The sequence below is a fragment of the Zootoca vivipara genome, chromosome 9 (assembly GCF_965207765.1).
Source record: "Zootoca vivipara chromosome 9, rZooViv2.hap1.1, whole genome shotgun sequence".
Classification (NCBI taxonomy): domain Eukaryota; kingdom Metazoa; phylum Chordata; class Lepidosauria; order Squamata; family Lacertidae; genus Zootoca; species Zootoca vivipara.
Window position 1 is genome coordinate 19,473,527 of NC_142592.1, and position 25,978 is coordinate 19,499,504.

General features: G+C 39.0%; 1 protein-coding gene across 4 annotated transcripts in view; it reads right to left on the bottom strand.

The window, feature by feature from the left end:
• Positions 1-1,291: 1,291 nt before the first annotated feature.
• Positions 1,292-25,978, bottom strand: part of MDFIC (MyoD family inhibitor domain containing) — a 44,410-nt gene continuing 19,723 nt past the window's right edge. For all 4 annotated transcript variants that reach the window (XM_088676580.1, XM_088676581.1, XM_088676578.1 and 1 more), the window contains 2 exons: positions 17,752-18,018; positions 1,292-4,889 (listed from right to left, as the gene is read on the bottom strand). In XM_088676580.1, coding sequence (XP_088532706.1) covers positions 4,642-4,889; positions 17,752-18,018 — 515 coding nt within the window. In that variant the 3' untranslated portion in view covers positions 1,292-4,641. The remainder of the gene's footprint in view (positions 4,890-17,751; positions 18,019-25,978) is intronic.

Here is a 25,978-nt window from a genome sequence, read left to right on the forward strand (position 1 = left end):
GGGCATGTATTAACAAGTTTAAAAAACACTGGTCCCAATACTGTTCTTTGGGGGGGGCACCATTTTTTTTTAAAAAAATTATCCCTCCATTTATTCCAACTTTTTGCTTCCTCTTATGGATCAGTAACTGGTTAAAGATCTGCTCTTATTTCACAACTGCTAAACTTACTCAGGAGTGTTTGGTGAGCTACTTCATTGAACGCTTTTTTGAAAATCTTAGTACACAATCTATATGCAACAAACATTCCATGCATATACAATGTAAACACACCATTAAGCAAATTCATAAATAGTTTAGAGTTGATTACAATGGTTAGGATGGTGTCTTCTATTCTATGCCTTAAACAGATTGTCCCAGAGTGAGCCATGAATAGCTACTGGTGGGGCGGGAGTGGGACAACAATGTCCTTTATAGTGTACTGAATAAGCATAGTTAGAAAATAGTTAATGGTATTTGGGTTCCTCCAGATCTTTTGGACTGCAACTTCTCAGCCCCAACCATCACAGCTGTGCTGGCTGAAGCTGATGGGTACTGTGCAGTTCAAAACATCTTGAAGGTACATGGCTGCAGTAGACTGCAAAAGAGGGAGAAAATATGTGGATTACAGCTATTGGCAAACACAGAACCATGTCAGTACAAAAAATTCAAGTCCTAGCATTGAAAGGACTCAAAACCTTCAGGTGCATATAAACCTTCAACTGTGGTCACAGGTACCAGTAGATTGAAGCAACTATTTCTGTTCCTAGATGGAAAATCAGAGTAGGGATCACCCACAGAGATTAAGGAAATTAGGGCTATTCACACCTTCCTTATTCTAGCTAGCACTTCATGCACAATAAACATGTGTTCATCTATCTTCCTTCAAGGGCATTCCTTCAGATGTACACAGGAATCTCTACAGTATATTTAAGCTGACATAAAAAGTTTTAGTAACCTGAAAAGGAACACTTTAGTAAATGTTTCAAATGCAATCATGCAATTTTAGGTACTATTCCACGTAAAAAGAATTACAAAGGGGATTAAATTGGTCATTTAGTGCTCATATTACAGATAATTAGAATGAAATTACTGTGACCAAAATTATTTCTTCAGGAACTCAAGGTTCAGTGTGTTATGCAGGGGTAAATTATTCCACTCATAACATCCAAGACTTCCAAAGTGAGCAAACAGGATAGTCAGTAACGGGTGTAACAGGAAGCTACACTGAAAGCACTGTCTGTTTCTTTCTACAACCATCTGCACACTTATGGCAGTAAAACACAAACTGTAATAAAAAGTACTAGGCAAGGATTCAAAATAAATTTCTTTATTTCAAAATAGTGTTTAATATCAAATGATCCAGTTAACAGAAAGGTCATAGAGCAAGTAACAAGCTTTTTTATAAAAAATATATATATCTGGAAGAGTTCACAATTCCGTATTAACTGAGGACCTCTGTCTTCGTTAAATGGACAGATTAGATGACAAGAAAATTGTTACTTTAACTGCACTTTTGCACTGCTTAACTTTTAATCATAGATGGTTCCCAAAAGGTTGGCTCCAGAAAGGCTAAGTGATGGAAGATTTTTAAGAAACTAAACATAGAAAAAAGTTTCTTAAAAACTATTCACTAATGTGCTCTCCTGTGGAGATAAATATTACACACCATTAATATTTCTATGACACATAGTAGCAGGATATATTTAGCATGTCAAACAATTCACACAATTTTTTATTTTTGGAATAAAAAAGTGTTAATAATCATATGATAACTCCCAATCATTTGAAGGCTTTATATGTCCCAAGCTAGAAAACTTCCACTATTGAGTATTTTGCACTTGAAGACTGCATAAAGAAGTGCTATAGTGGAGTAGTTAGAAATTTTAACAACAAAATAGATGCAACCCTTGCATTTTCTATAATACTGCAATCACATTCTAGGAGGAGTTCAGTACAGTTCCCATAATTTTCATATTTGAACTAACAGTGTGACACTAGTTCTGCTCATGAAGTGTTCTACAAGGTAAAAAGAATTACAAATAGACTACCAAAGGTGATGAAAACGCAGTACGAACAGATATGTACAGTAATTCATTTTTGAAGAACGATACTGAATTCTTAAATATTCTTGGATTAATTAAAGCTTGATACGTAATAACTTTGGGAAAAAGATAAAGCCATATAATAATGGTTGCAGCATACAAAAAAACAAAAGTTCCAAAACAGAAATGCTCATTTCACTAAATGGGCTCCAATAGTGTTTTTGGTTGTTGGTTTGTCTGGCAACGCTGAACCCCTACATCAAAGAATGGGATAACCTTGATCAGGGCAGTGTATATCACTACAGCATTTGCCAATTCTGCAACAGCAAAAGCTGGCCAATGTACCACATGTCCATCTTGTTCCTCATGGTATCCTCCTTTTCCAGTTGCCCTCTGGGCACCACCATTCAATCTATGTGCTACTTCTGTCTTTAGGTATGCTCCTTACTTTTAGGAGGCGTAACTGAGCCCCCCTCTGCCTTGACCCTGAGCTTACTGGTCTACTCAATTTGTTTGTTCTAAAAATTTCCGTTGCGAAAACATCCATGAAATCATGCCGCTATAAAAATAACATTTTACTGACATTTTCTCCCTCTCTGAAGCACAATGGAGGAAAGATCAGAATCCAATCCTACAGTTGCAGCAGCAACAAAAGAGAAAAGGGGAAAGCTACCAGAGGAGGAGAGAAAGGCACTCCCTCTGCATTATCATGTCGAATGTATTGAGAAGCAAGCAGGTAGCTCCATAGAATACCCAAGTATATTCTTAACATTTTCTTTTTCAGTAACAACTCAGTAGTAAGCATTGGTAAATCAGAGTTTGAAGGTTCAGGCTTAACTTTTCATTTTCTTGGAATTTTTATTCACCACACACATGGGCCATTTGTTATAATAAAAGGTATGCTTGTCACTGTATTTGGATCAAGAAGGCATAACCTACAGACAAAGGTCAAACGTTACCAAACCAACAGGCCATTGGGAAATTTGGACTTACAAAGAAAAATCAGGTTAACCAGGTAGTTGAATTAGACTGAATTAATGAGTCACATTAAAAACTCTTGGAAGTCACAGTAAATTAGCACCAGTGTATGGAAATCTGGAAGTCACTCAATGCATTGGGTTAGATTTCAATTACACCATGAGAACTATTAAGGCAAATTTAATTTCCAAAGTGTGCTGCTCACTCCTAAAAGTTTACTACAAAGCTGCTACTTTTAAGATACCATAGTATGATATTCCTTCTTTAAATAACTTCAAATACTTTTTCAAACAATCACACAACATTTTAAAACTTAAAAAACATCAGCTTTATTCATTCATTTCATTGGGAAGCACTTCCTGTGCAGAAAGTCTTACCCAGTTCTCCTTTATTCTTAACATGACTGCTGTGTGAAACATCAACATTTCTGCATTTGCTGTCTTAAATAAAAATACCAAACATTATTTCTGCACAAGACTTGGAGGATGGGGGCAAAAGGAAACACACAGCGCTTCCCTGAATTGTCATCACATTTCCAATTAGTTTTTCTTAAATACAGAGAACTCACAACTTGCACATCTAACTTGTGTCAGGAAATTTGCACACATTTAACTTGTGCCAGGAAAGCCTGGCATGAAAAGAACATTTATGCTTGCTTACTGGACTCTGGGAAGCTCTTACGAGATCTTGGATGACCCCGCGAGAGTATCCCAAAGTTTTGTAAGGCAAAACACACTCAGTGCACCAGCTTCGGAAATGTAGGGATGCACACAAGTGTGGTTCCGGGGTTGTTTTGACTATACACTTGATTTCAACTTTAAGCCCCTTTCCTGGAATGTAACCTCTATGCAAGTTGTGAGTCAACTGTATAGTATAAATATATATATAAACGTAATTTGATGGGGTGAAAAGCGCTTTAAAGTTGCAATTGTACTTACTGCAAAACAAGTGCCACTGATCTCAACTGGAGTTGTTTTTTTAGTAGACATGTATTGTAAAATATGAGTCAGTTTGTTTGTGATGCACTTTAGATAAAACTTAAATTATATAAATCTACAGATGAGAAAATAAAATATTTATTCACATTGCTGTTAAAACAAAAAACACAGTAAAAAGCATTTGTTTTCTGTTTTTGTTAAAAAAAAATATAACCTATTACAAATATTTGCCACCAAGAGATTCACTTAAGTGGAAAGCCCTCATGAAATTGTCGTTACTTTGTTCCAACTCTACTGTTTTCTATCTCTTCTAGTAACTTGTTTGTTAGTGAAGGGGTGGTAAACTCTGTCAACCCCCTGCCTGCACACAACAGGAAACTACAAAGGGCTAAAAACCTTTAGTCTTTATCCAGGAACCACCACCAATGGTTGTTTCACCTCTGTGAGCAGGTCTTTGCACAGTCAACCACCCACTACAGAAAATTAGACCATCAAGCATTTGTTCTTACGAGCTTGCTTTTCTTCAACACTTGTTTATAAAATCAAGTTAACAATGCAGAAAACCAGGTTGCTGCAAGAGGGTCTAAATGTGTCCTTCGAAAGGGGTTGTTGTTTTATTTCAGAGAAACACACAAAACCAAGAACCCTCTCCAGTTACGTTGTGTTTTTTTTAAGAAAACAGAAAAAAAGTGATAAGAAGTTATCATGATGGGAAGCAAATCCCACAGCATTCCATACAAATTTCCAAGCAGTCTGATGATTCACAACAGGCATCCATTATGCCGCAGTCCATATCACATGGGCAGTTGCAGTCATCTCCCATTTCTTCTCCACAGCAGCAACAGCAGGCTTCTACAGGGCAGACCCCACATGACGCTTGTCCCAGGACAAGGCTACAGAGGGTGACGAATTCGCAGAACAAGCAGGACAAGATACAGTGCACACAGCAATCTTTGGAAATGTGGCACAGCATGTTGAGGGAAAGAGGAAAGATAAAAGGAAATAAAAAGTTAAAATTGCATTCTAAATGCCCGCTTTTTTGGGGGGGGGGACTTTTAAAGAGAAGCAATACAAATTGAAGCTACCGGTACTTTTTTTCTTGTTCCCACAATACATAGCTCACATTCCTTGATTTCTGCCTCTGTGCTGCAAACAGGTTTCGGCAGCTCAGCACTGAGAGGAACAATATATTCACAGTCTATAACTAATTTTAGCATAGACCAACATGTCAACAAGGTGTTGACATTGTTCTTCCATTTGATGAGACTTACCAGTATTCAGCCAGTAAGCTACAAAATACAACTCCTAAGTGAATTTTATCTAGCAAACAGAAAAATGAGAGCTAGGGTGGTTCTTCCAGACTGGTGTTCTTCTGGATGCGGCATTTACACACTCAGCATACAATCCATCCCTTTCACTATTTTAAAAGAGATACTACTGTCCCACAAGTGAATTTTTTACGTATATATTTCTAGTAATTTTTTGCACCAGTTCCCAAGTCTGTTCTATGCATTTTGTAATTGCACTTAATGCAATGCTCTAAGACCCAGCTATGTGCATTTTAATGTCTTAGCCTGGCTTCCTCAACCTTGGCCCTCCAGCTGCTTTTGGCCTACAACTCCCATGATCCCTAGCTAGCAGGACCAGTGGACAGGGATGATGGGAATTGTAGTCTCAAAACACCTGGAGGGTCGAGGTTGAGGAAGCCTGGTCTTAGCCATCCGGAGATTCATCTTGGGTTTAATCTAGTAATTAAATCAGCACCGTACAACCATCCTGGATATCGGAAGGACTGTCTTCTATCAAAGGTTGCCCAAATTCTTCACTCTGCATTTAGATGGGTAGTGCCCACTGAAAGGGTTTTGTAGGTCATGACATCACCTGCACCAACGTTAATGTCTTTTCTGCATCAAACACTTTCTTTGTCAAGACATTCTACAAGTTTTATAGCTGATATCAGACCCACCAACAAGACAGCCAACAAGGTATAGAACAAAGAAGTTTCTGAATTTAAAATCAGTGGAGGAAATGCAGCTTTTAAATTTCTTGTTTTGCACTGAATCCCAACCTGCCTTTTAGCCACAGGATATCCTATGGACAGGATAGGAAGCTAGCACATAGGTGGGGAAAGGCAAGGGGAATTGCATTCACTTTCAAAATCAAACTATATAGAAAATTCAGAATTTCAGGAATTATTTATCTAGTTTATTTCACAAACTTCAAAAATAAAAATAAAAATCAAGGTTGAGGAATCTGAGACACTCCTCAAATATGCTTGGGCTTATAAAAGGGTCATAACACTAGTCTAGTGAACACTTTGAGGTTTTTTTCTTTTGAACTGTTGAGCCCTCAGCTGTATCACAAACTGTTTTTGAAACTCCCACCGTTCAAAAAGTGTTTTTTTTATGTGATATTGGATGGGTTGGGGCTGATATTTGAGAAAAATAAATCTAAAGCTTCTTGGGCTCATGGAATCAGGTTCACAGTTCTTTGAAACATGTGTGCATGCATGAGAGGGAGAGACCAGCAATCCAGGCATTACTGTACTTGAAAAATAAAATTTGACACAGGCAAGACAGCAGAGTCAAGCCTCTAAACTATATAAAGTGAACATATCTTTTTGATTTGGGGCAGCCAGACTGTACTAGTGTCAAGTTAAACTTACAGTCTTGTAGTGAACAGTTCAGACAACTGAACAAAAATGGGGGGAAATAAGGTTTACATTTTAATTCATTAACGCTGCTATCCTGCACTTGAGTGTATATAAGGAGTACAGTCCTAATTCTACCAGTCACCCTACAGAATTTACAAAGTCAACTATATCAAAGTGCTTGTTTTCGTCAAACATCTCAGAAAGTAGAACCTGGAAATTGATCCAGTACAGATGTTCTTCTACCACTTTCAGGTGAAGTACAGGAGGAAGAAAATGTATACATATCCCACCCCCCCGGGATATTCTCAACTCTCCCCTCCTCACAGAAAGTAAGGATGAGCCACTCATACTTCCTCTAGTGCCACTTAAAACAAGCAAGCAAACAACACTTTGCCTGAAAAAAGGGAAATAAGAAAATACATAACAAAACAAAAATACACCAGAAACTTCCTGTTGCAGCTTCTGAAGATGGCCTTCAGGGAACATCTCTTAATATGAGCCACTGAAGATCTCTGTGAAACGCTTCTATTGGCTCCCACCTTTTAGAATTATCCTTCAGATGTGGTTAGGTATATGGGATTTCTCATTTTCCCCTCCTTCTTAAAGAGAACAATGCACCTTTTTTTTTTTTTTGCTCTGGAAAGCAGACTTTAAACATCTGTTATAAAGAACCTGTAGCCTTTCAGATGTCATTGGCCTTCAACTTCCATCAGCCTCAACCAAAATGGACAGGGCTGATGGGAGATGGAAGTCAACAACATCTAGAGCAGGGGTCCCCAGATTACGGCCCGCGGGCCAGATGCGGCCCAATTGGCCTCCCAATCCGGCCCGCGACGCCCCCCGCCGCCGCCCGCTCTTACGGCGTGCAGCGCGATGGCGCTCTTCCAGATAGGAAAAAATGCCGAAAATCACTTGTGCGCATGCGTATGGGCCTCTCCCGACGCAGAAGAGGTCATTTCCGGTGCACTTCCGGGTCGGGGGAGGCCCATACGCATGCGCACAAAAAATTTCCGGCCCTTTTTTTGACCTGGAAGTGCGCCACTGCGCTAGTAAGTGTGTGCACGCATGCGCACGGGCGCGCACTCCCCCGCCCTCCGCGCGATCGGCGCGGCGGGCACCGGCCAAAAGCCGGGTAAGTCTGGAAACCCTGATCTAGAGGGCTAGATGCTCCCCATCATGCTATGTTTTGGTTGCCTTTTAACTGTGGCATTTTTCATGTTGATTCTGTTTATTACTGTATTGAGGGTTATATGCTGTGTGTTTCATTTTAATTGTTTTAGTATTTCACATTAATTTAAGCCCCTTTTGCTGTTTTTGAGAAGTATGGAATAAGATATGATAAATGACTGGGAAGAAATGTGTATTCAGCCCCCCGCCCTTGAAATGACGAAAATGTGTTTTTTAATTGAAGAAACTGATGTAGAAATTGTGACAATAGGGTTATTGGGAAGAATAGACAACCGCTAAAATGCTTGCCCTCTAAATACATAAACATCTTGGATTAAGCAGCATTACTTGCATTTGTTAGCTCATTCCTACACACAATGGTCAGAAATATGCAAATAGATTGAATGTAGCATGAAAAGAGGTTATGAGAAACAAAAAAAGGGGAAGAGCTATACTAAATAAGCTAGATGGTAAAATAAGAAGAGTGGTTGTGTGCATTAAATGGGATTCTTTATATGAAGAATAAATGCACCTGTAAATGACCTTCATCCAAAGCTCAGCAGATATGACATGCGAAGTAAAGCTGGGGAGTACAAGTTCAGTGAAGAGGACCAAAGCCAGATTGATGGGGATTAATTAGCTTGTTGTCATGGAGATTGTACTTGAATAAATCTAATACAATTTCCTCCCTGTTTTTTTTTTAATGTAAAGGATGAGCAGAGAGGAACAAACAGCTACATTGGCTTCAACACTTAAAAATAAGTGTATCTTATTTTTCCCTCCATCCGGGCAGCTTGATGGAAATCAAAAAGAGGGTATTTATTTATTTCATTCAACAGGTTCTCACTGAGGCTTAGAGAGAGAGAAATACAGCACAACAAATTCTTTCTTGATTCTTTAAAATCAAGTTTTGTCATATGGCTGACACCCTTCTGTTTCATACAAGCCTTCCCTTAAGGAAGACTCCAGCCACAGATGTGATTTATTATTATGAAATACTCTTATTGCATTATTGTATACCATCATTTTAGTCTGTAAATAGATTAAGGAAATTCTCAGTCTATTTAAAGGGCAAAAAATATTTTCAAACAGAGAAAGAAAATGTCAACGACATGAAGATAATGACTGTAGAAGAATGCAGACAAATAGCTACTGTAATGCAAAATTAAATCTAACTTTAAAAAGACAAAGAACATTGCATACACCTACCTACAATGAACTTCATTCTGTTTGTGGGGCTATCCAGAACAACTACTTTAAAAAAAAAAACCTAGTTGATTTCTTAAGGCTGCATTTCAGCTCTGAAAAGAGCCATTGCATTCTATTTATGTAAACAGACATAAGACACTCGTCTAAATAAAGACACTTCATTCTTAGATAATTAGCAATGGCTAAAGTGGTCTATGCGTGCTCAATTACACAGAAAAATGTGAAAATATAATGATTCTTACTGGGTATTAATGTGAATTGTTTTTAAAAGTTTTCTTTTATGCACATTCTGTTAACATAGGTTAGATGGCTATACTTTGCTATTCCATTTCAAGTTTACATATCCAAAATAGCCTTATTGTCTGTTTACACATAGCCTTCCCCAACTTGGTGCCCTCCAGATGTTTTGAACTACAACCTGCAATGACACAGACATACTAGCTGGGACTAATGAGAGTTATACATACATACATAGGACCAGCATAGTGATGGCTCATCTAGACTATGGTCAATTTTACCCCAAAAGCTAATATACTTCAGAACCATTGTCCTAAAGAAGTTTCAATTCAGTACATAGTCTGCTCTAGTCCTAGCTTTCTTATCAGCTGCCTAAAAAGTCACACAACTAATTTGATTTTATGATCTAGTGTCTCTATTTTCCCAGCAATGCAAATGCTGCCACTGCCACTGTTAACAGCATATGTAAGGAGTCTTTTTAGCAAGAATATAAAGGCAGGACCCACATGCACACAATAAAACAAATAGCATCCGGCAGTTCCCTAAAATGGTCCAATTCTATGTAAACATTCAGAAATATATTATATTTTGGATTTTTAAAAAGTAGTAAGAACCACACATTTATAATAACTGGGTACAACCATTCTATGCTATATAGACGATGCAGATATCCTTTATTTATAGGCCAGATGTGGATAACCTGTGGGTCTCCAGATGCTGATATAATAAAACTCCCATCACCAAAGATGTCCAATGGCTGGCTGATGGGAGTTATAGAGATCCAAACATCTGGAAGGTCACAAGTTAAGACATCCTGAAAAAGACATCTGTTGTTGCAAATCCATACATTCACCCTTACATATTTTAAACTGAACTACACCACAGAACCAGTGGTGGTGTAGTGGCTAGAATGTCAAACCAGGGCCTAGGAGACCAGAGTTCAAATCCCCACCTGGCCATGAAGCTCACTGGTCAACTTTGGGTAAGCCACTACATCTCTCAGACTAATCTACACTTCACAAGTTGTTGTAAGGATAAAATGGAGGGGGAGAGAACCATGTATACCCATAGCTGCCAAGTTTTCCCTTTTCTCGCGAGGAAGCCTATTCAGCATAAGGGAAAATCCCTTTAAAAAAGGGATAACTTGGCAGCTATGTGTATACCACCTTGAGCTTATTGGAGAAAGAAGGTAAGCTACAAATGCAATCCATCCACCCATACAAGGCATAATGTTTCAATTTATTCCGGGATATATGGGTAGGGAAGAGAAGAAAAATAAACAATTCAAAATGCCAAGTTGACTAAAGATGAACAATCTCCAGCTTTAAAAACTAAATATATACAGCAGTTAAACAACTATGGTAGTGTATATATTATCAGCAGTATTCATGAAGTTGAGGGAAAGAGGTTGCACTGATGTGCATCTCTTTACATTTTGTGAACATAATTTCTTTCTTTCTTTTTTCTTTTTGGTTTGAAGAGATTGTTCTGAAGCTCTTCATAGTAAACTAGTGTTTTCACCATCCTGAACCATCTGGTGCCATTCCACCAACTTTCTATTTTACTTCTCATACCCAACCCCCAATCTTTATTACTAGGAAGTGCTGATTCTGATACAATCCTTGAGGGAATCCCATTTCTCACTACACAGTGCTGTGAAGAAGTACAAAGTTTATTTGTACCCTCTGCTTCTTGTTCCTTAACCAGATACCAATCCATAAGGCAACTCCTCCAATTCCATTGCTGCAAGGTTTAATAATAATAATAATAATAATAATAATAATAATAATAATAATAATAATTTATTATTTGTACCCCACCCATCTGGCTGAGTCTCCCCAGCCACTCTGGGTGGCTCCCAATCGAGTATTGAAACAATACAGCATTAAATATTAAAAATTTATCTAAACAGAGCTGCCTTCAGATGTCTTTTAAAAATAGGATAGCTGTTTATTTCCTTAACATCTGTTGGAAGGGCATTCCACAGGGGGGGCTGCCACTACTGAGAAAGCCCTCTGTCTGGTTCCCTGTAACCTCACAATGAGGGAACCGCCAGAAGGACCTCAACGCTGGACCTCAGTGTCCAGGCTGAACGATGGGGGCGGAGACGCTCTTTCAGGTATACAGGACCGATGCCATTTAGGGCTTTAAAGGTCAACACCAACACTTTGAATTGTGCTCGGAAATGTACTGGGAGCCAATGTAGATCTCTCAGGACTGGTGTTATGTGGCCCGGCGGCCACTCCCAGTCACCAGTCTAGCTGCCGCATTCTGGATTAATTGCAGTTTCCGGGTCACCTTCAAAGGTAGCCCCACATAGAGCGCATTGTGGTAATCCAAGCGGGAGATAACCAGAGCATGCACCACTCTGGCGAGACAGTCTGCGGGCAGGTAGGGTCTCAGCCTGCGTACCATATGGAGCTGGTAGACAGGCGCCCTGGACACAGAATTAAGCTGCACCTCCATGGACAGCTGTGAGTCCAAAATGACTCACAGGCTGCACACCTGGTCCTTCAGGGGCACGTTACCCCATTCAGGACCAGGGAGTCCCCAACACCCGCCCGCCCCCTGTCCCCCCAAAACAGTACTTCTGTCTTGTCAGGATTCAACCTCAATCCGTTAGCCACCATCCGTCCTCCAACCGCCTCCAGGCACTCACACAGGACATTCACCTGTTTACTTAGGAGTCTTTGGCGAGAAACTTTGTGCGAAGCTTTTGGGAAGTTCATACACACACACACACACACTCAAATCATACTGGAAATTGGGTGAGGCCCTCAAAGAATTCTATAAGTTTATTTGTAAGGAATAACTTCTCTTCATCAGAAGCCATACAAATTCTTCCTCAGCAAGAGCTTGTTCTTCTATATGTTTACTATAAATTCTACTTTCAATAATACTTCCCACCAATTTATCTGGGACAGACATCAGCCCAATCATGGGCCTTTAATTTTTTTTGCTTCTAAAAAGATGCAACTTTTAGAACAAGTGTGACATTGGGAACCTTCCTATTCTTTAGGAAAGAGGACTTAACAACAAACTGCATAATTTTGTTAAACAATAAACAATTCCATGTTTGGAACTGACAGGCCAATTTCTAAACCTTTACAAAAGGCTTTTATGACAAATATGTTCAATTACAAAATGCTGACCTGGGTCAGATTTTTTTCAGCTATATTCACAGAGAGATCAGGAAATTCAAAGAAAACCTGTAAGCACTCTGTTCTCTCACAGCAAGAATCAAACGGGCAAAACCACTATCAAAGTGGCAGCTGAGGTCCTCAACAAGGCTTTACTCAAGGCCCCGCAGAGAGTGGAACAGAAGTCCCAGCAGGAGATACAAGACTTATATAGACACCAGACATAGGCATGGTGAAGGCCAAGGGCAAACTCTGAATGTCAATTTCAAGAGTCAAGTCACAGCCAAAACAGCCAACAAGAACATCTTAGGATGTTATATAAGCTGATTAAATATTCAAAAATTAAAAATAATGATTCAAATATATGTTTTTTATAATTCCCTTTACAAACATATTTAAGAACACAAACATTCTGTTATGCACAGTTAACCCTGATTAAAAAACAACTACCTGCTCAAGTGACAGTGTACTAGTCCATAAGCTGGCACCATTAAAAACCACCACCACCAGTTCAGAAACTGATCAATAGCATGTAAGTCACAAGATTCGGTACTCTTAAAATGTGACCTTTTAAATAAAATTACATTTTTCAGAATTGGGATGCAACTGTAGCAGGACCCAAAGAAAACCGAAGCTCAAATGATACAAAAAATGGCAAATCTAATTATTTAAATCCAGATCTGTATACATCACATCAGAATTGGGAGTTAGGAGATGCTCAGGCCTTACCATGTTCATGGCTTATCTCTACTGCAGACTCTCATTTTTCTTCAGCAGCTACCATACCAAAAGTGAGCCCATATAGGAAAAAAGTGGGGGTTGGTGGGGGACAACTTGCAGGCAGGCCCCCACATTCTCTACCTGTGCGACCCATTCACCCTTTAATTTGGATCTCCTGCTTTATGAGTGATTGGGGTAGATACGGGTTTAAACACATGCTGGTGTAGTTTGTAACTCGTTTTTTTTCTGTAGTAACTTCAGAGTTGCAGTTTTAAAAAGAAAAATGCTAGCCGTGTCAGTTTTAATCTGCTGAATTAAGCCACTGCATCATCTACCTATACACAGGATGACAATACAGCTTGGCCACAAAAAATAAGCTAATTTTAAACACTTTGCTTGAAATAACTACAGCCAGTGTGGCAAGGGTTAATATATTAATGCTCAAGCCAGGAAGGAGTAGCCAAAACCAAATATACATTAAAAATATTCCCCAACAGAAACATTGTTGACAGGGATCCTAACATCTGTTAAAAAGAAGGGGAACTCAGCGGTCTGTTTTTTTTTTAAAAAAATGCACTGTACAACCTAAAACAACATTTTCTAAACAAAATAACTGAAGTAGATGAGGTGGTCTGGCATCCAAGGGCACAATCCTCCAAAGAGTGTGCTTGATGACACTGTGGGGATATTGCCAGAGAAGCAAGGAAGAGGAACTTAAAATTGTTCAGTTGAGTGCTGGGGAAGCAGCAAACCCTGTAAGCAAGGATTCGAGAAGGTCAGACTGGCATGGTGCAGGAAGTTAGACACAGAAGCGGAAGAATTCAGAGAGGCGATAGGTACAGGAAATAAGATGGCACAGCTTTCAGAAGATGAGAATAAATGTCAGGAGCTCAAACCGGGTGTTTCTAAACAAATGAGAGTCCTAGTCATGCATTACTTGTGTGTAGGACACTCGCGGTCTCAAACCAGAGCAGGATGGCAATTCATGCCCCTTCAGGGTCACACTTAACATCCTGCTTTGCAGTGTTAGTTTTACCCTCCAATGGTAACATTTAACACCTGTTCAGAGACAAATGGTGTTCTTTCCCCCTTTAAAAGACTACATTAATAGGTAAAGGGACCCCTGACCATTAGGTCCAGTTGTGACCGACTCTGGGGTTGTGGCGCTCATCTCGCGTTATTGGCCAAGGGAGACAGTGTACAGCTTCCAGGTCATGTAGCCAGCATGACAAAGCTGCTTCTGGTGAACCAGAGCAGCACTCAGAAACGCCGTTTACCTTCCCGCTGTAGCGGTACCTATTTATCTACTTGCACTTTGACGTCCTTAAACAGATTTTGATCACAGGCTCTACAGACCTACATTATATTCCACTTAACGTACAGGAATTAGACCCAATCTACATATTCAGAAATATCGTATGGCACGGCGCTTCCTAAGTTATAACATCTCAGGCTGCAAGTTAGGGGCTCCAATGCATAAAAGCTGTCCCATGTCAAGAATTTCCAAGCATGACAAATGCAAGGCTAGAGCATTCTCCCTGGCAAGCTTTCTACACTTGGGAAAAGGGAATATGCTATGAGGGAACATTAAATAATGTGGTCTCCAATCTACAAAACGAAATGGTGCTGTTTATGATGTACTGCACCATTCAGAATTTCTGAATGTATAGAAACGAAAGAATTGATTTATGAAGACTAGCAGTGCTAAGTGAAATCATGGCTTTGACAAAGTAAGCCCCTACAAACTGGTAAAATTTAGAAGTGTAACAGCAGTGTAAAAACATCTGTATGTATTAGACGTAAACAGTTAATTCATCTATGGAAATCTAGGTTCCAAGAAACTGCCAGGAATTACTTCTTAAAATACATTTTCATGTCTGTATGAGAGACTCTATTTAGCCTCTGTTCCTGATTTTTCATTCCACCAAGCAGTGTGCTAATACAGCTGGGGGATACTTCCTAAAACTAAACACAGCTCAGGACTGCATGGATTACAAGCCCAAGCACGTTAGCCATGGCTGGCTAAGACAGGAATGACTGGTAAAAGACAAAGCAGCAGCTTGGACCATAATCAGACCATGTAAAATTATAAACTGATATGCAAAAGAAATTGAGGAGAAAAGTCTACAAAGTCCTCATTTAAGCTTGTTAAAATTCACCTGGACACTTTCTAACAGAGAGCAGTTGCTGATTGGGTCCAAAATGTATTTCTTGCTTTGCTCTACCCTTCTATTTCAGCCTCTTATCCTACTTCCCAGGAATTAGTCTGTAACAATGCAAACACTTCATATTCTATATCTCTAAACATGCGCGTTTGGGCCTTTAAACCTCTCTTAACTGACTCCCTAAAGCACAGTGAGACAGATACCTGATGTGAATTGGTGTCTGACTACCAACAAAAAATAAGAGAATCTACCAGTTTCTGTTTTAACAGATGAAGCAAAGTCTGCTGATCGCAGTGTCGTGAATAGGAGAGCAGCAGATTTAAAACAGGCTCAGGAACCATGGGACCATTAGAGTAATTGTGGTCAGCAACACGCATATAAATGAAATATGTTTACTTAACGGACATGCGCTGTACAGTGAGGAGAAATATGTGAAAACTATTCGTATGTGCGAATTATGTATTGGCTTTATAGCAGTATGGTGGTGATATAAGCACTGGCCTAGCACATACAGGCTGCTCAGAAATTTATTATACAATTTTCAATGACAAAATTTCATTGACAAAAAGCTTGCCAATACACATACTGAAGTATTTGCTAATCTCTTAAGAGAGGGATGAGGAACCTGGATGCATTCACCCATGGGGTTAATTTGTGTTTTGTTTTGTATTATTGTGTGCCTTTGGCCATGGCGTTCTAAATTTCATTCACACCACTGGGAACTGCAGTCTGAAATGAAAGTTAAAGTTAAAAACCGGGATCCCACCTCTGAGCTGATAAGCAGAATAATTTATCCTGGTGTGTGTGTAATGCTCCATAAGCAGCTTTCCTAATGGAAAGCTACTTGTGGAGCATCACCTACCCAACTTCCAGCTAGGGCTGTCTTAAGCATATGCGGCGCCAGGGTGCAAAGATCCACCCGCCCCCCCCCCCCCGCAGGTTGCCCAGTCCCAGGCATGCAGGAGGGCGGAGCTGGCTGGCCGCCTCAGCATTTTGCTGGCTTGGTTGCCCCCGAACTTGTGGCACAGAGCTGTCCACAGCAGAAGAGCCCATCGTGGCGCTCCAACTGACAGGCGGGCTCTTTCTCGGACTCAACTCTCGGGCCCTGGACTCTCGGCCTGGCGCCCCTCAGAGCCTGGTGCCCTGCACCCCTAGTGCCTATGGGTAAGACGGCCCTGCTTCCAGCCCAGGATTGACCAAATAGTTGAACAGTCCAGAGGTGGGGATGATGCTCCACAAACAGCTTTCTTTTAGGAAAGCCTTTTGCGTAGCCTCACCTAGAACCTGCAGGATCACATCTGTTATGGGGAGTGGGTGATCCTAGGGGTGTGAGGTTCCGCAACTAGCTTTCCTTAAGGAAATCCAGTTGTGGAGCCTCTCCTGGACCCCACAGGATCACTTGTTGAGGGCAGCGGCAGGGGGGAATAATCAGGACCCTGCAGGATCACAGTTGTTATGGGGGGTAGGCAATTGGGGGTGGTGGTGGTGCTGAGGCTCCACAGTGGCTTTTTCTATTTTAAGGAAAGCAACTGGTTGCACCACACACACCAGGATCCACCCATCTGCTCATCAGCTCTTGAGCAGAGGGGTGATTCTGTAGTATGAGCCTCTACTGGAGCCTGCAAGATCGCTTGTTGAGGGGTAAGGCCAATTGCGTGGGGTGTGAGGCTCTGCAACAGGTGACTAAAGTCACTTGTGGTGCACCCTGCAAAGCCTCAGCTTGTGCACAGATCTATAGAAACTTCCGGAGCTGCAAGCAGATTCCAGGCTCGCAAATGGTTTTGTTTTCTCCTATAAGTAACAAGAAAATGAACACTAAACTTGGTTTCTAGAGGTATCTTGGTTTTGTCGTGTGAAAGTTTGAACATAATGTGCTATATGAATAAATATATGGTTAGGGAAATGTCAGAAAAACAGAATAAACTGCATTGCGAATGCTGCCTCTGTGAGCCGCCATATGTTGTTGGTAGTGCTATTTTTATTTAAAAAAGGTGCTGGAACTCACCATGGACGCCTCCCATGTTCTCTTATAATGGCAATGGCGCTCACCTGAGAGGTGCCGGAACTGAGTTCCAGTGAGTTCCAGCTGAAAAAAATTACTGGTTGTTGGGTCTCTACTTCCACGAGCCTCAAGCAGCATAGTAAATGGTAAGGGACAACTGGAGTCTATAATATCTGGAGCCCATCAGGTTCCCCTTCCCTGTCCCAAGTCAAATCATTTCCCCTCCATGTTGTATATGTGATGGCATTGCCAAACAGCAATTCAGAGCTACTCCATCTACAGATATGATCAACAGTGAGGTGCACAAATGTTTTGAAAGCAGGAAATCTCTCATTTCAATTTCCTTCAAATACTTAATCTTTTCCTTTGGGGAAGTAACTTGTATTTTGTTGTAATGATTTCTATTTGCTTCTGGAGCACGACTCGTGCTCTTCAATTATTTTTAGCTGATTGTGTAATTATTAGCGGGAATGGCTTTTGGTTATTCTGTGTTCAGTTTACTTATAAGGTTTCAGCTTACCTTCAGGTGAAGAGCCTGGTTTGTGCGAGTATGCAGAGCTCTTCTTGCTGCTTCCACTGTTAACAGACAAGCTGGACTGAATTTTTCTGTGCATTTTTTGGGAAACAGGTGCCGAGAACTTTCTGCTATCTGGTGCCCCACACTTGACTCCATTGTGCATCCCACTCGTGTTACTCAGCCCAGTATGGCCATTTTGTATTTTGCCTGTTTCTTCCTTAAACTTTTCCAGTGGTGAAGCATTAGGTTGTGGCAAACGCTGAGGTTGTGCTTTAAAAAGAAGAAGAAAAAAAGACAGTGGTTTAACACGTAGAAGAAGAAACTCTTTCCTTCTTGAGATCCACACAAAAACACACTGAAGGCCTAGGAAGCCTTAGGGCATTATTTTTATGTTGTCTTCAGTTTCAGTGTCATTTCCAACCTGAAGAGGAAGAGGATTGGGCTCGAAAGTTAAGGGCAAATGGAAAATGTATGGACTCTCAAGGACCAAGCCAGAGGGACTTGGGAGATGTGGGGAAAGGACATCCTAAAATTTTCCCTGGAAAAAACCCACACAGCACAAAAGCAGTAAGCAATGGACCAGGTTAACCCTCTCCCGCAACATTTCCCCAATATACCACTGTTTACCCCAAATTACCATATTTGCATACATATATGCAATGTGTGTATATGCATGTGTGTTTTCCCTAATGAAACAAGTATCACGGGGGAGCAGGGGGAGGGACTTAGATCAGCAGAAAGGTTTGAAATCCCATGCCCTCCAATGCCACAGCCCTACAACAATTTAGTTTCTCCATCACTACTGCTCCCCAGCTCCTTTCTTGAGATAATAGATTGGAATATCCAGATACATATGTTCACATCCCATCTAGTTTGGTCTTAAATGACAAGTGAGCACAGTATCCAAGACTATTAAGTAATTCACTATTGCCATGCTTTCTGGAAGATATGTGGATTTATAAGAACGTCAACTCTTTTCTTAAAATGAAAGATTTGTTTGTTGTAAAGATACTGAGCTGCAAGCCAAGAAGTTCCCAATTTGAATCTCAACCTTGCTCTGAACTCACAATGTGGCCTTTGGCAAGCTACTCTCTCCCAAACTTAGTCTGCAATATAGGAGATAACATTACTGTCTTGTCTTACAGGGCTGTTATAAGGATTACAACTAGATAATGCGTGTGAAGTGCTTTGAGCACTTGACAGCTGTACACAAATGTTAAGTATTTATTAAGTACTGCTTGCAATAATAAAATAGAGGACATGTAATGTTTATCTTAAAAAACAAAATACTTTGAGGATTCCCGTGTTAAACAATATAAATCTTAAGAGCTGTGAAGCCAAGCAGAGAAAATGTAATATCTTGAGTCAAAGCAGGATTCTCTAAACTGGACTAAATGTATTTATTACATTTCTGGGTTGCATTTTAGCCAGCAAGTTCCCACGGCCATTTAGATAAAATTGGAACAATTGATGAATATTAAAACAATGATGCTAAAACCCACAATGCGTAAAACAAAAACAGCTGGTCGACAAAGGCAGAGAAGAAAAACCAAAGAACATGATGAAAAAATCACCAACTTCTGCTAACAGCAAATCAAATCCTGGATGATTATCCAGAAGCCCACCTTAAACAGAAGCATGCAGCTACCATATAAAGTCTGCTCTTTATTTTGTATAAAATCAATGTCAGAACATCCTCCTAGTAATAGCAGCCTTTGATTTTTCAAGGGAAGAAGGGTTTTCAACTACCATAAGGACAAAAACAAAAGCTGATCACAATGGCCCTCTGCTCCTAGTGCACACACATATTACTGAAAACATAAAAGCCTCATTTATACCACTGTATGTCAAAAGGACCTTAGTTAAAACATTGAAAAAGGAAATAATAATATTTGTCAAAATAACTAGACCTGCAAATAAACATTTGCCTGGTTCAGCCCTCCAGATGTTTTGGACTACAATTCCCATGATTCCCTGACCACTGGCCCTCTTAGCTAGGGATCATGGGAGTTGTAGGCCAAAACATCTGGAGGGCCGCAGTTTGGGGATGCCTGCTCTAAGCTAAAAAACAGTGAAGCTCTATAGTTCTGTCTTTCTCTCAGGCCTCATGGCTAACTAGATATGTGTGGTCAGGCAGGAAGTTTCTTTCTTTTTTCTTTTTTTAAAAAAGCAGCACACACTCCCTTGCTCTTATAAGCAAGGCTGATAACTTATTATTTAATTCAAACCTTTTGGGTCAACCCAGCCTTTTAGAATTAAAGACACAACACCAAAGCTCCACTCAATCATAGAAGTATAAGTTCATTTCAAGTACCTCCAGTGATCACAAGTACTCTTGCAATTCACTGACAAAAGGAAATCCCCAAAGGTGGTAGCAGGAACTTAAAATGCAATAGCTTTTATATAGAATACTCCCTTTAAGTGCATAGGCAGAGACAACTTATCCGAACCACTGGCATAAAACTCAACATTCCCCATTTCTATGCAAGACTAATTTGATCTTGTTCCATTTTCACCCTATGTAGGTATTGAGAAAGAGGTAATCATCTCTGGGATGTGGAAGTATCTTGCCACTTAACAGTCTGGCAAGTAGAGGCATTATTTGGAATTCTTAGATATAAAATGTTATGCTTCACCAATTGTCAGCTGTTGGAAAAGATGTTATCCTTTGTCAATAAATAAGAAGAGAGAACATAGGAAGAATTCTGTAAATCTAAATGACAAAGTTATTAGAATTGACAGTTATGACCTTTAGAATCTAGCAGAATTGGAAATGGTTGTTTGCAATTGTTTACATTTCAATATCATATAACAATACATGACACATGATTATCTCCCCTGTCTTAAAACATCAGGCCTATTTTGCCAATTAATGGGCAATACGAAGTCTTGGGGAAGTCTAGCCATGCAAAGTTATTTGTTTTACTTTCATTTTATTATTTTTAGTAGGATCAAGAGATAAATTCTGCTCCCAAAGTACTCTTATTTCAGTAACATTAACATACAACTTTTTAGCTGACTGGCTTTAGAGTATTCACATATGATATGTAAGTCAAATCAAAAGTGAATAAAACCCCCAAATGTATTAGTTATACCAATTTAAATTTATTTTAACTTTATTGATAATTTTTCACTAGGGAGACTTGAATCTTATGGTTAAAATACACTTGAAACCAATTAGGAACCATATGACTGCATTCTAGTATAAAGAATAAAAAAGCATTTGACAGTTTTAAGATTAAGCCACAACCATTCAGTTTAAAACAGCAATGTTTTTACCTTATTTTTAAAGGTTGTGTATATCTTAAAGAAAAGAAAAACGTAATGCGGGAAACGACACAATGCTTTCTTAAAACACAGTGATACCCAGGGACTTTCACTCTCCCTTTAATGATCCGCTGCTCTCATTCAGCTGTCTTTCTTTTTTTTCAAATCTTTACATATGTGACAGCTCTGAAAAGTAGACCATAGACCATCTGGCATTTTCAGAGGTGTAACTTGTGCAAATTCAGCTCTACTGGGAACACAATGCTATCTTCTGCCTGCGTTATAAAAGATACAATAGAATGTAGAACTTATGAGTTGTTTTGAATTATTCATTTTTTGCCTGTATATTCAAGAAATTTTACAAACTCTGCATTTTGTACTACATAATCACATGCGTTAAAGGTACAAAGAAACTTTTTGACACCTCTTTTCTACAGAAAGATGGCATTTTGTTTGATATGTGAACATTCAGTGTCTGTTATATCATTCTAAACAGACCATGTGCTGCTACAAAAGCCCCCATTTTGCACTATGTAGAGCAAAATTTTATTCTTGTTATTCAGTAACTAATTCAATACACATCAATATTTCCAGTACTAGATTTATGAACATTCAGCAGCTTAAATCCAGGATGGCATTGGTCACCAACTCCTGTGTGTGTGTGTGTGTGTCTCACACAACACAGAATGCTACCTTGTTAAATGGTATCCACAATGAATAGTTTTAAACTGTCTTAAGAAATACTGTTCTTCCATGGTTAAAATGTTCTTGGAGTGCAGCAAAACCAGTGGATTTAGGTCAATCTTTTATACAGTGTTAATACTAGAAAATTTTCACCAAGAATGATAAGTATTGGATTAATGATTCAATAGAATGAATCACTTTTGATAGAAAACTAGCAGATAATGTAGCCAGTAATAACTATACATGAATCTGCTGCCTGTGGAAAAGCAATAAAAAGGCAATATATTGCTACAGCATATAATCTATTAGCATGTTTCACTGCAGTACTGTCATTGGCCTCTTCATAAAGCACACCTTAATATAATAACTTTTGTGTTACTTAACCAACTTTACACAGTAATTTAATTGTAAGGTTAGTAGATAGCATAAAATAGTTCCAGGAATTTAACATGTATTTATTACTAAAATTTTGGAGACTTGGAACGAAGTGATTACACACGTTATTATTCTGATTTCAAACTTGCTGCAATTTCCAGCTGACAAAAAAGTATTGCTTGAATATATTTTGTGAACTGTGTTTATATATACAGTGTATCTGAAGAAGTGTGCATGCACACGAAAGCTCATACCAAAATAAAAACTTAGTTGGTCATTAAGGTGCTATTGAAGGAATTTTTTTATTTGTGTTTATATAGACAGACTTATTTTCATTGTACATAGATACACAATTTTCAAACAAATTAAAACTATTTTCAAACACTAATTAATAAACAGCTATAAGGACTGTGAAATGCACTCTGAGCAGAATTCAGTTTTCAATATACAGGTGAAACTTGGAAAATTAGAATATCATCGAAAAGTGCATTTATTTCAGTAATGCAACTTATTGTTTTTTATTTTAATTTTAAATGCTTTCTTTTGGAAATTCCACAGTAATAAAATGAATAATTACAATAATACAAAAATAAACAAAAAATAAACATCACTATTACATTTCATTAATTACATTCCATTTATAACTGACCCGCCTAATGACAAATAATTACAACAAATAAAGGCTTGACATATCTTGCTTTGCATGTCATGCATCTACGTATCTCATATATTGGTTTTACCTTTTAAGTTGCATTACTGAAAAAGATGCACTTTTCAATGATATTCTAATTTTCCGAGTTTCACCTGTATGAGGGCACAAGTGCAAAAAACCCCCGAGAATGCAAAAATCAAACAAGTATGTTCAAACAATTACATTCTTCATTTATGTGGCTTATTTTGAGTTTGATTTAAATAATTTACACCTGTGAAGTTGGAAATACGTGTGCAATGTTTGTGTCGTTATTTATTTCAGAAAATTTACTTAAATATTGAATATGCAAATTAGTTTTTTTACATATTGAATAAAATTAAAATACTCCATGAAGAATTTGAGATACTTAGACATACAATATAAAAACAATTAACAAGCACTCTACCCATCAGAATAATAACAGAATAATAAACATTTGCACAGTTATTATTTTGAGTGTGCCAAGTAATATACACTGTTTTTTCGCTCCATAAGACACACTTTTTCCCTCCCAAAAAGGAAGGGGAAAAGTCTATGCGTCCTATGGAGTAAATGCGAGAGCCAGAGCACGCGCTAGAGCTAGAGCCAGAGCCGCATGCAGCGGGAAACCGGCTCTCGGGCTGCTTCCATGACAGCAAGCGAGGTGAGACGGAAGGGAGCCCCTTCCGCCCCTCCTCCCAGCTTCCATCCTTCCTTCCCCCCTATCTTTCTTTCTTTCTTTCTTTCTTTCTTTCTTTCTTTCTTTCTTTCTTTCTTTCTTTCTTTCTTTCTTTCTTTCTCTTACCCCTTCTTTCTTTCCTTCCCTCTCTCTTTTCCCTCCCTCCCTCCCTTTCTCGTTCTCTCTAACTCCTTCCTTCCATCCTTCCTTCTCTCTCTCTTTACCCCTCTCTCCCTCTCTTTCACCCCTTCCTTCCTTCCGTCCCTCCTTCCTTCCCTCTCTCTCCCTCTCTCTCTTTCTGTACATCTCGCGAGAGCTGGGGTAAACCGCCCCCCTGATTCTGAGATAGAGCTTAACCCTTGCTGCTGCTATGAACTTCCTCCGACAGCTCTCCCCTCATTATCTCCCTCCTCCTCGGGCCCAACCTCCTCCCCCCCCAGGCTCCCCTCCGGGGAATTGGGAACCACAGGCTCATCCCTGACAACGGTGCCCTTAATATATATGTTTTGTAACAAAATAAAAAAATTCCTACCAGTAGCACCTTAGAGACCAACTAAATTTGTTATTGGTATGAGCTTTCATGTGCATGCACACTTCTTCAGATACAGATATATGTTTTGTGTGTGTGTATGTGCATGTGTGTGTGCATGAACATGTTTTGGGGGGGTGGGACTATTGGTACGATCATTTATTACAGGAACCTGCTATGAAAACAAACTGTATTGGGATTTGCTCTACACAGCATCCCATTAGCAACGTCAAAAATGAAATACAAATTAGCATGTTCCTTTCAAAATCAATATAGTATTTGCATGCAATTTTGTTTCATGCAAGGGCTAGGGTTGGAAAATGTATTGTTTTTTGATAGCAGAACAGAAGTCTCTCTTGGATGAATGTGCAAAGGAAATGGGAGGGAATGTATTAGGTTAGTATTAGTCTGATTCTTTCATTTATCCCTTAAAACATTAATTGGACTTGATACAGTGGTACCTCGGGTTACAAACACCTTGGGTTACAAACACTTCAGCTTACAGATTCCGCTAACCTGGAAGTAGTACCTAGGGTTAAGAACTTTGCTCCAGGATAAGAACAGAAATCGTGCGCCGTCAGCAGCTGGAGGCCCCATTAGCTAAAGTGGTACCTGAGGTTAAGAACGGACCTCCAGAACAAATTAAGTTCGTAACCAGAGGTACTTAGAACTGTGAAATATTTATCAAACTGGATTTATAATATACTATGGAGGGTAAAAATTATGTTTGAATCAGGAAGTCATCTCTTTATTTCCTGTGCCATTCTAAAAAATCATCAACGCCTTAGATGATACGCACTATATAGTATCAAATATATTTATTGTAGGATAATTGCCAGTCAAATCTATGCAACCACTAGCTTGAGGAGAGTTTGTGAGGTTTACAAATGTTTCCAGTATTCTGTAAATTAGCCTAAATTTATATAATATATATTCTGAAACAGGTCCTCCATTTTGGTTTTTCAAAATGTCTGTATTAAGTCATAAAGATACAGTATCAATAACAATGCAAACTTTTAAGAATTCTGACTAGCCTCCTTTCAAATCTTCACTGGGTAGCTATGCACAACCATCTAGAATATTAACATTCAAGTTGCAAGATATACCTTTGAGTCAACCTGTAAAGTGGCTTTTGTCAGCAATTATTTTTGAATATTTCCTAGGAAATAAGTAGCATATACTGCACCTTCTACATCACAGAAGGCATACATTAACTAAACAACAAGAAATGATCAAGGTACAATCCATCTTTTTAAAATCAATTTTTCATACTGAATTTTTAATACCATGCTGACTTTACAAAGAAACTAAAGTACCAACTATCAGCCATCAACTATGGAACCTCCTCATGTTTTACAAGAAATACATCATTATGAAACAGGATTTCCTTTGTGAAGAAATACTTCAGCAAAATTGCAAGTAGATTTTTTTTCAGAAGGTTTACTGAAAATTCCTTGCTAAGACAGCCCAGAACTCCACTTATAGGATGCAAAAGGGATATTTAATAACATTGTTCTCACTCTACTTAAATCATTTTTGCAAGGCATGCCAAGAACACACCCTTTGTGCTGAGATCCTTAAGCCAGAAGAACTCTCTGCTGCAAAAGCTATCTGTACTTCTAAACAAATATCAAATGTGATGGAACTTAAAACAAACTTGATGGTTTCATACTACAAATTGGAACCCAAGTAAAAATTAAGTTTCATTGGGGCTATAGGTAAAGGTAGTTATTATTATTCTGCATATTCTGGTACATGGTTTTCTAATAAAAATAATCAAATATAGAGATTCAGGTAGGTAGCTGTGTTGGTCTGACGCAGTCAAAATAAATTTAAAAAATTAAAAAATTGTCCAGTAGCACCTTAGTTGGTCTCTAAGGTGTTACTGGACAATTTTTTAAAAAAAAAAATTCAAACAGAAAGAGAAATTGTTAAAAGCAGGCAGATATTCCAAGGGCAAAAAGACAGATGTTTACATATCCCCTTTATATGTACTAGCCATTATAACTTTTGCAGGTGCCCCATA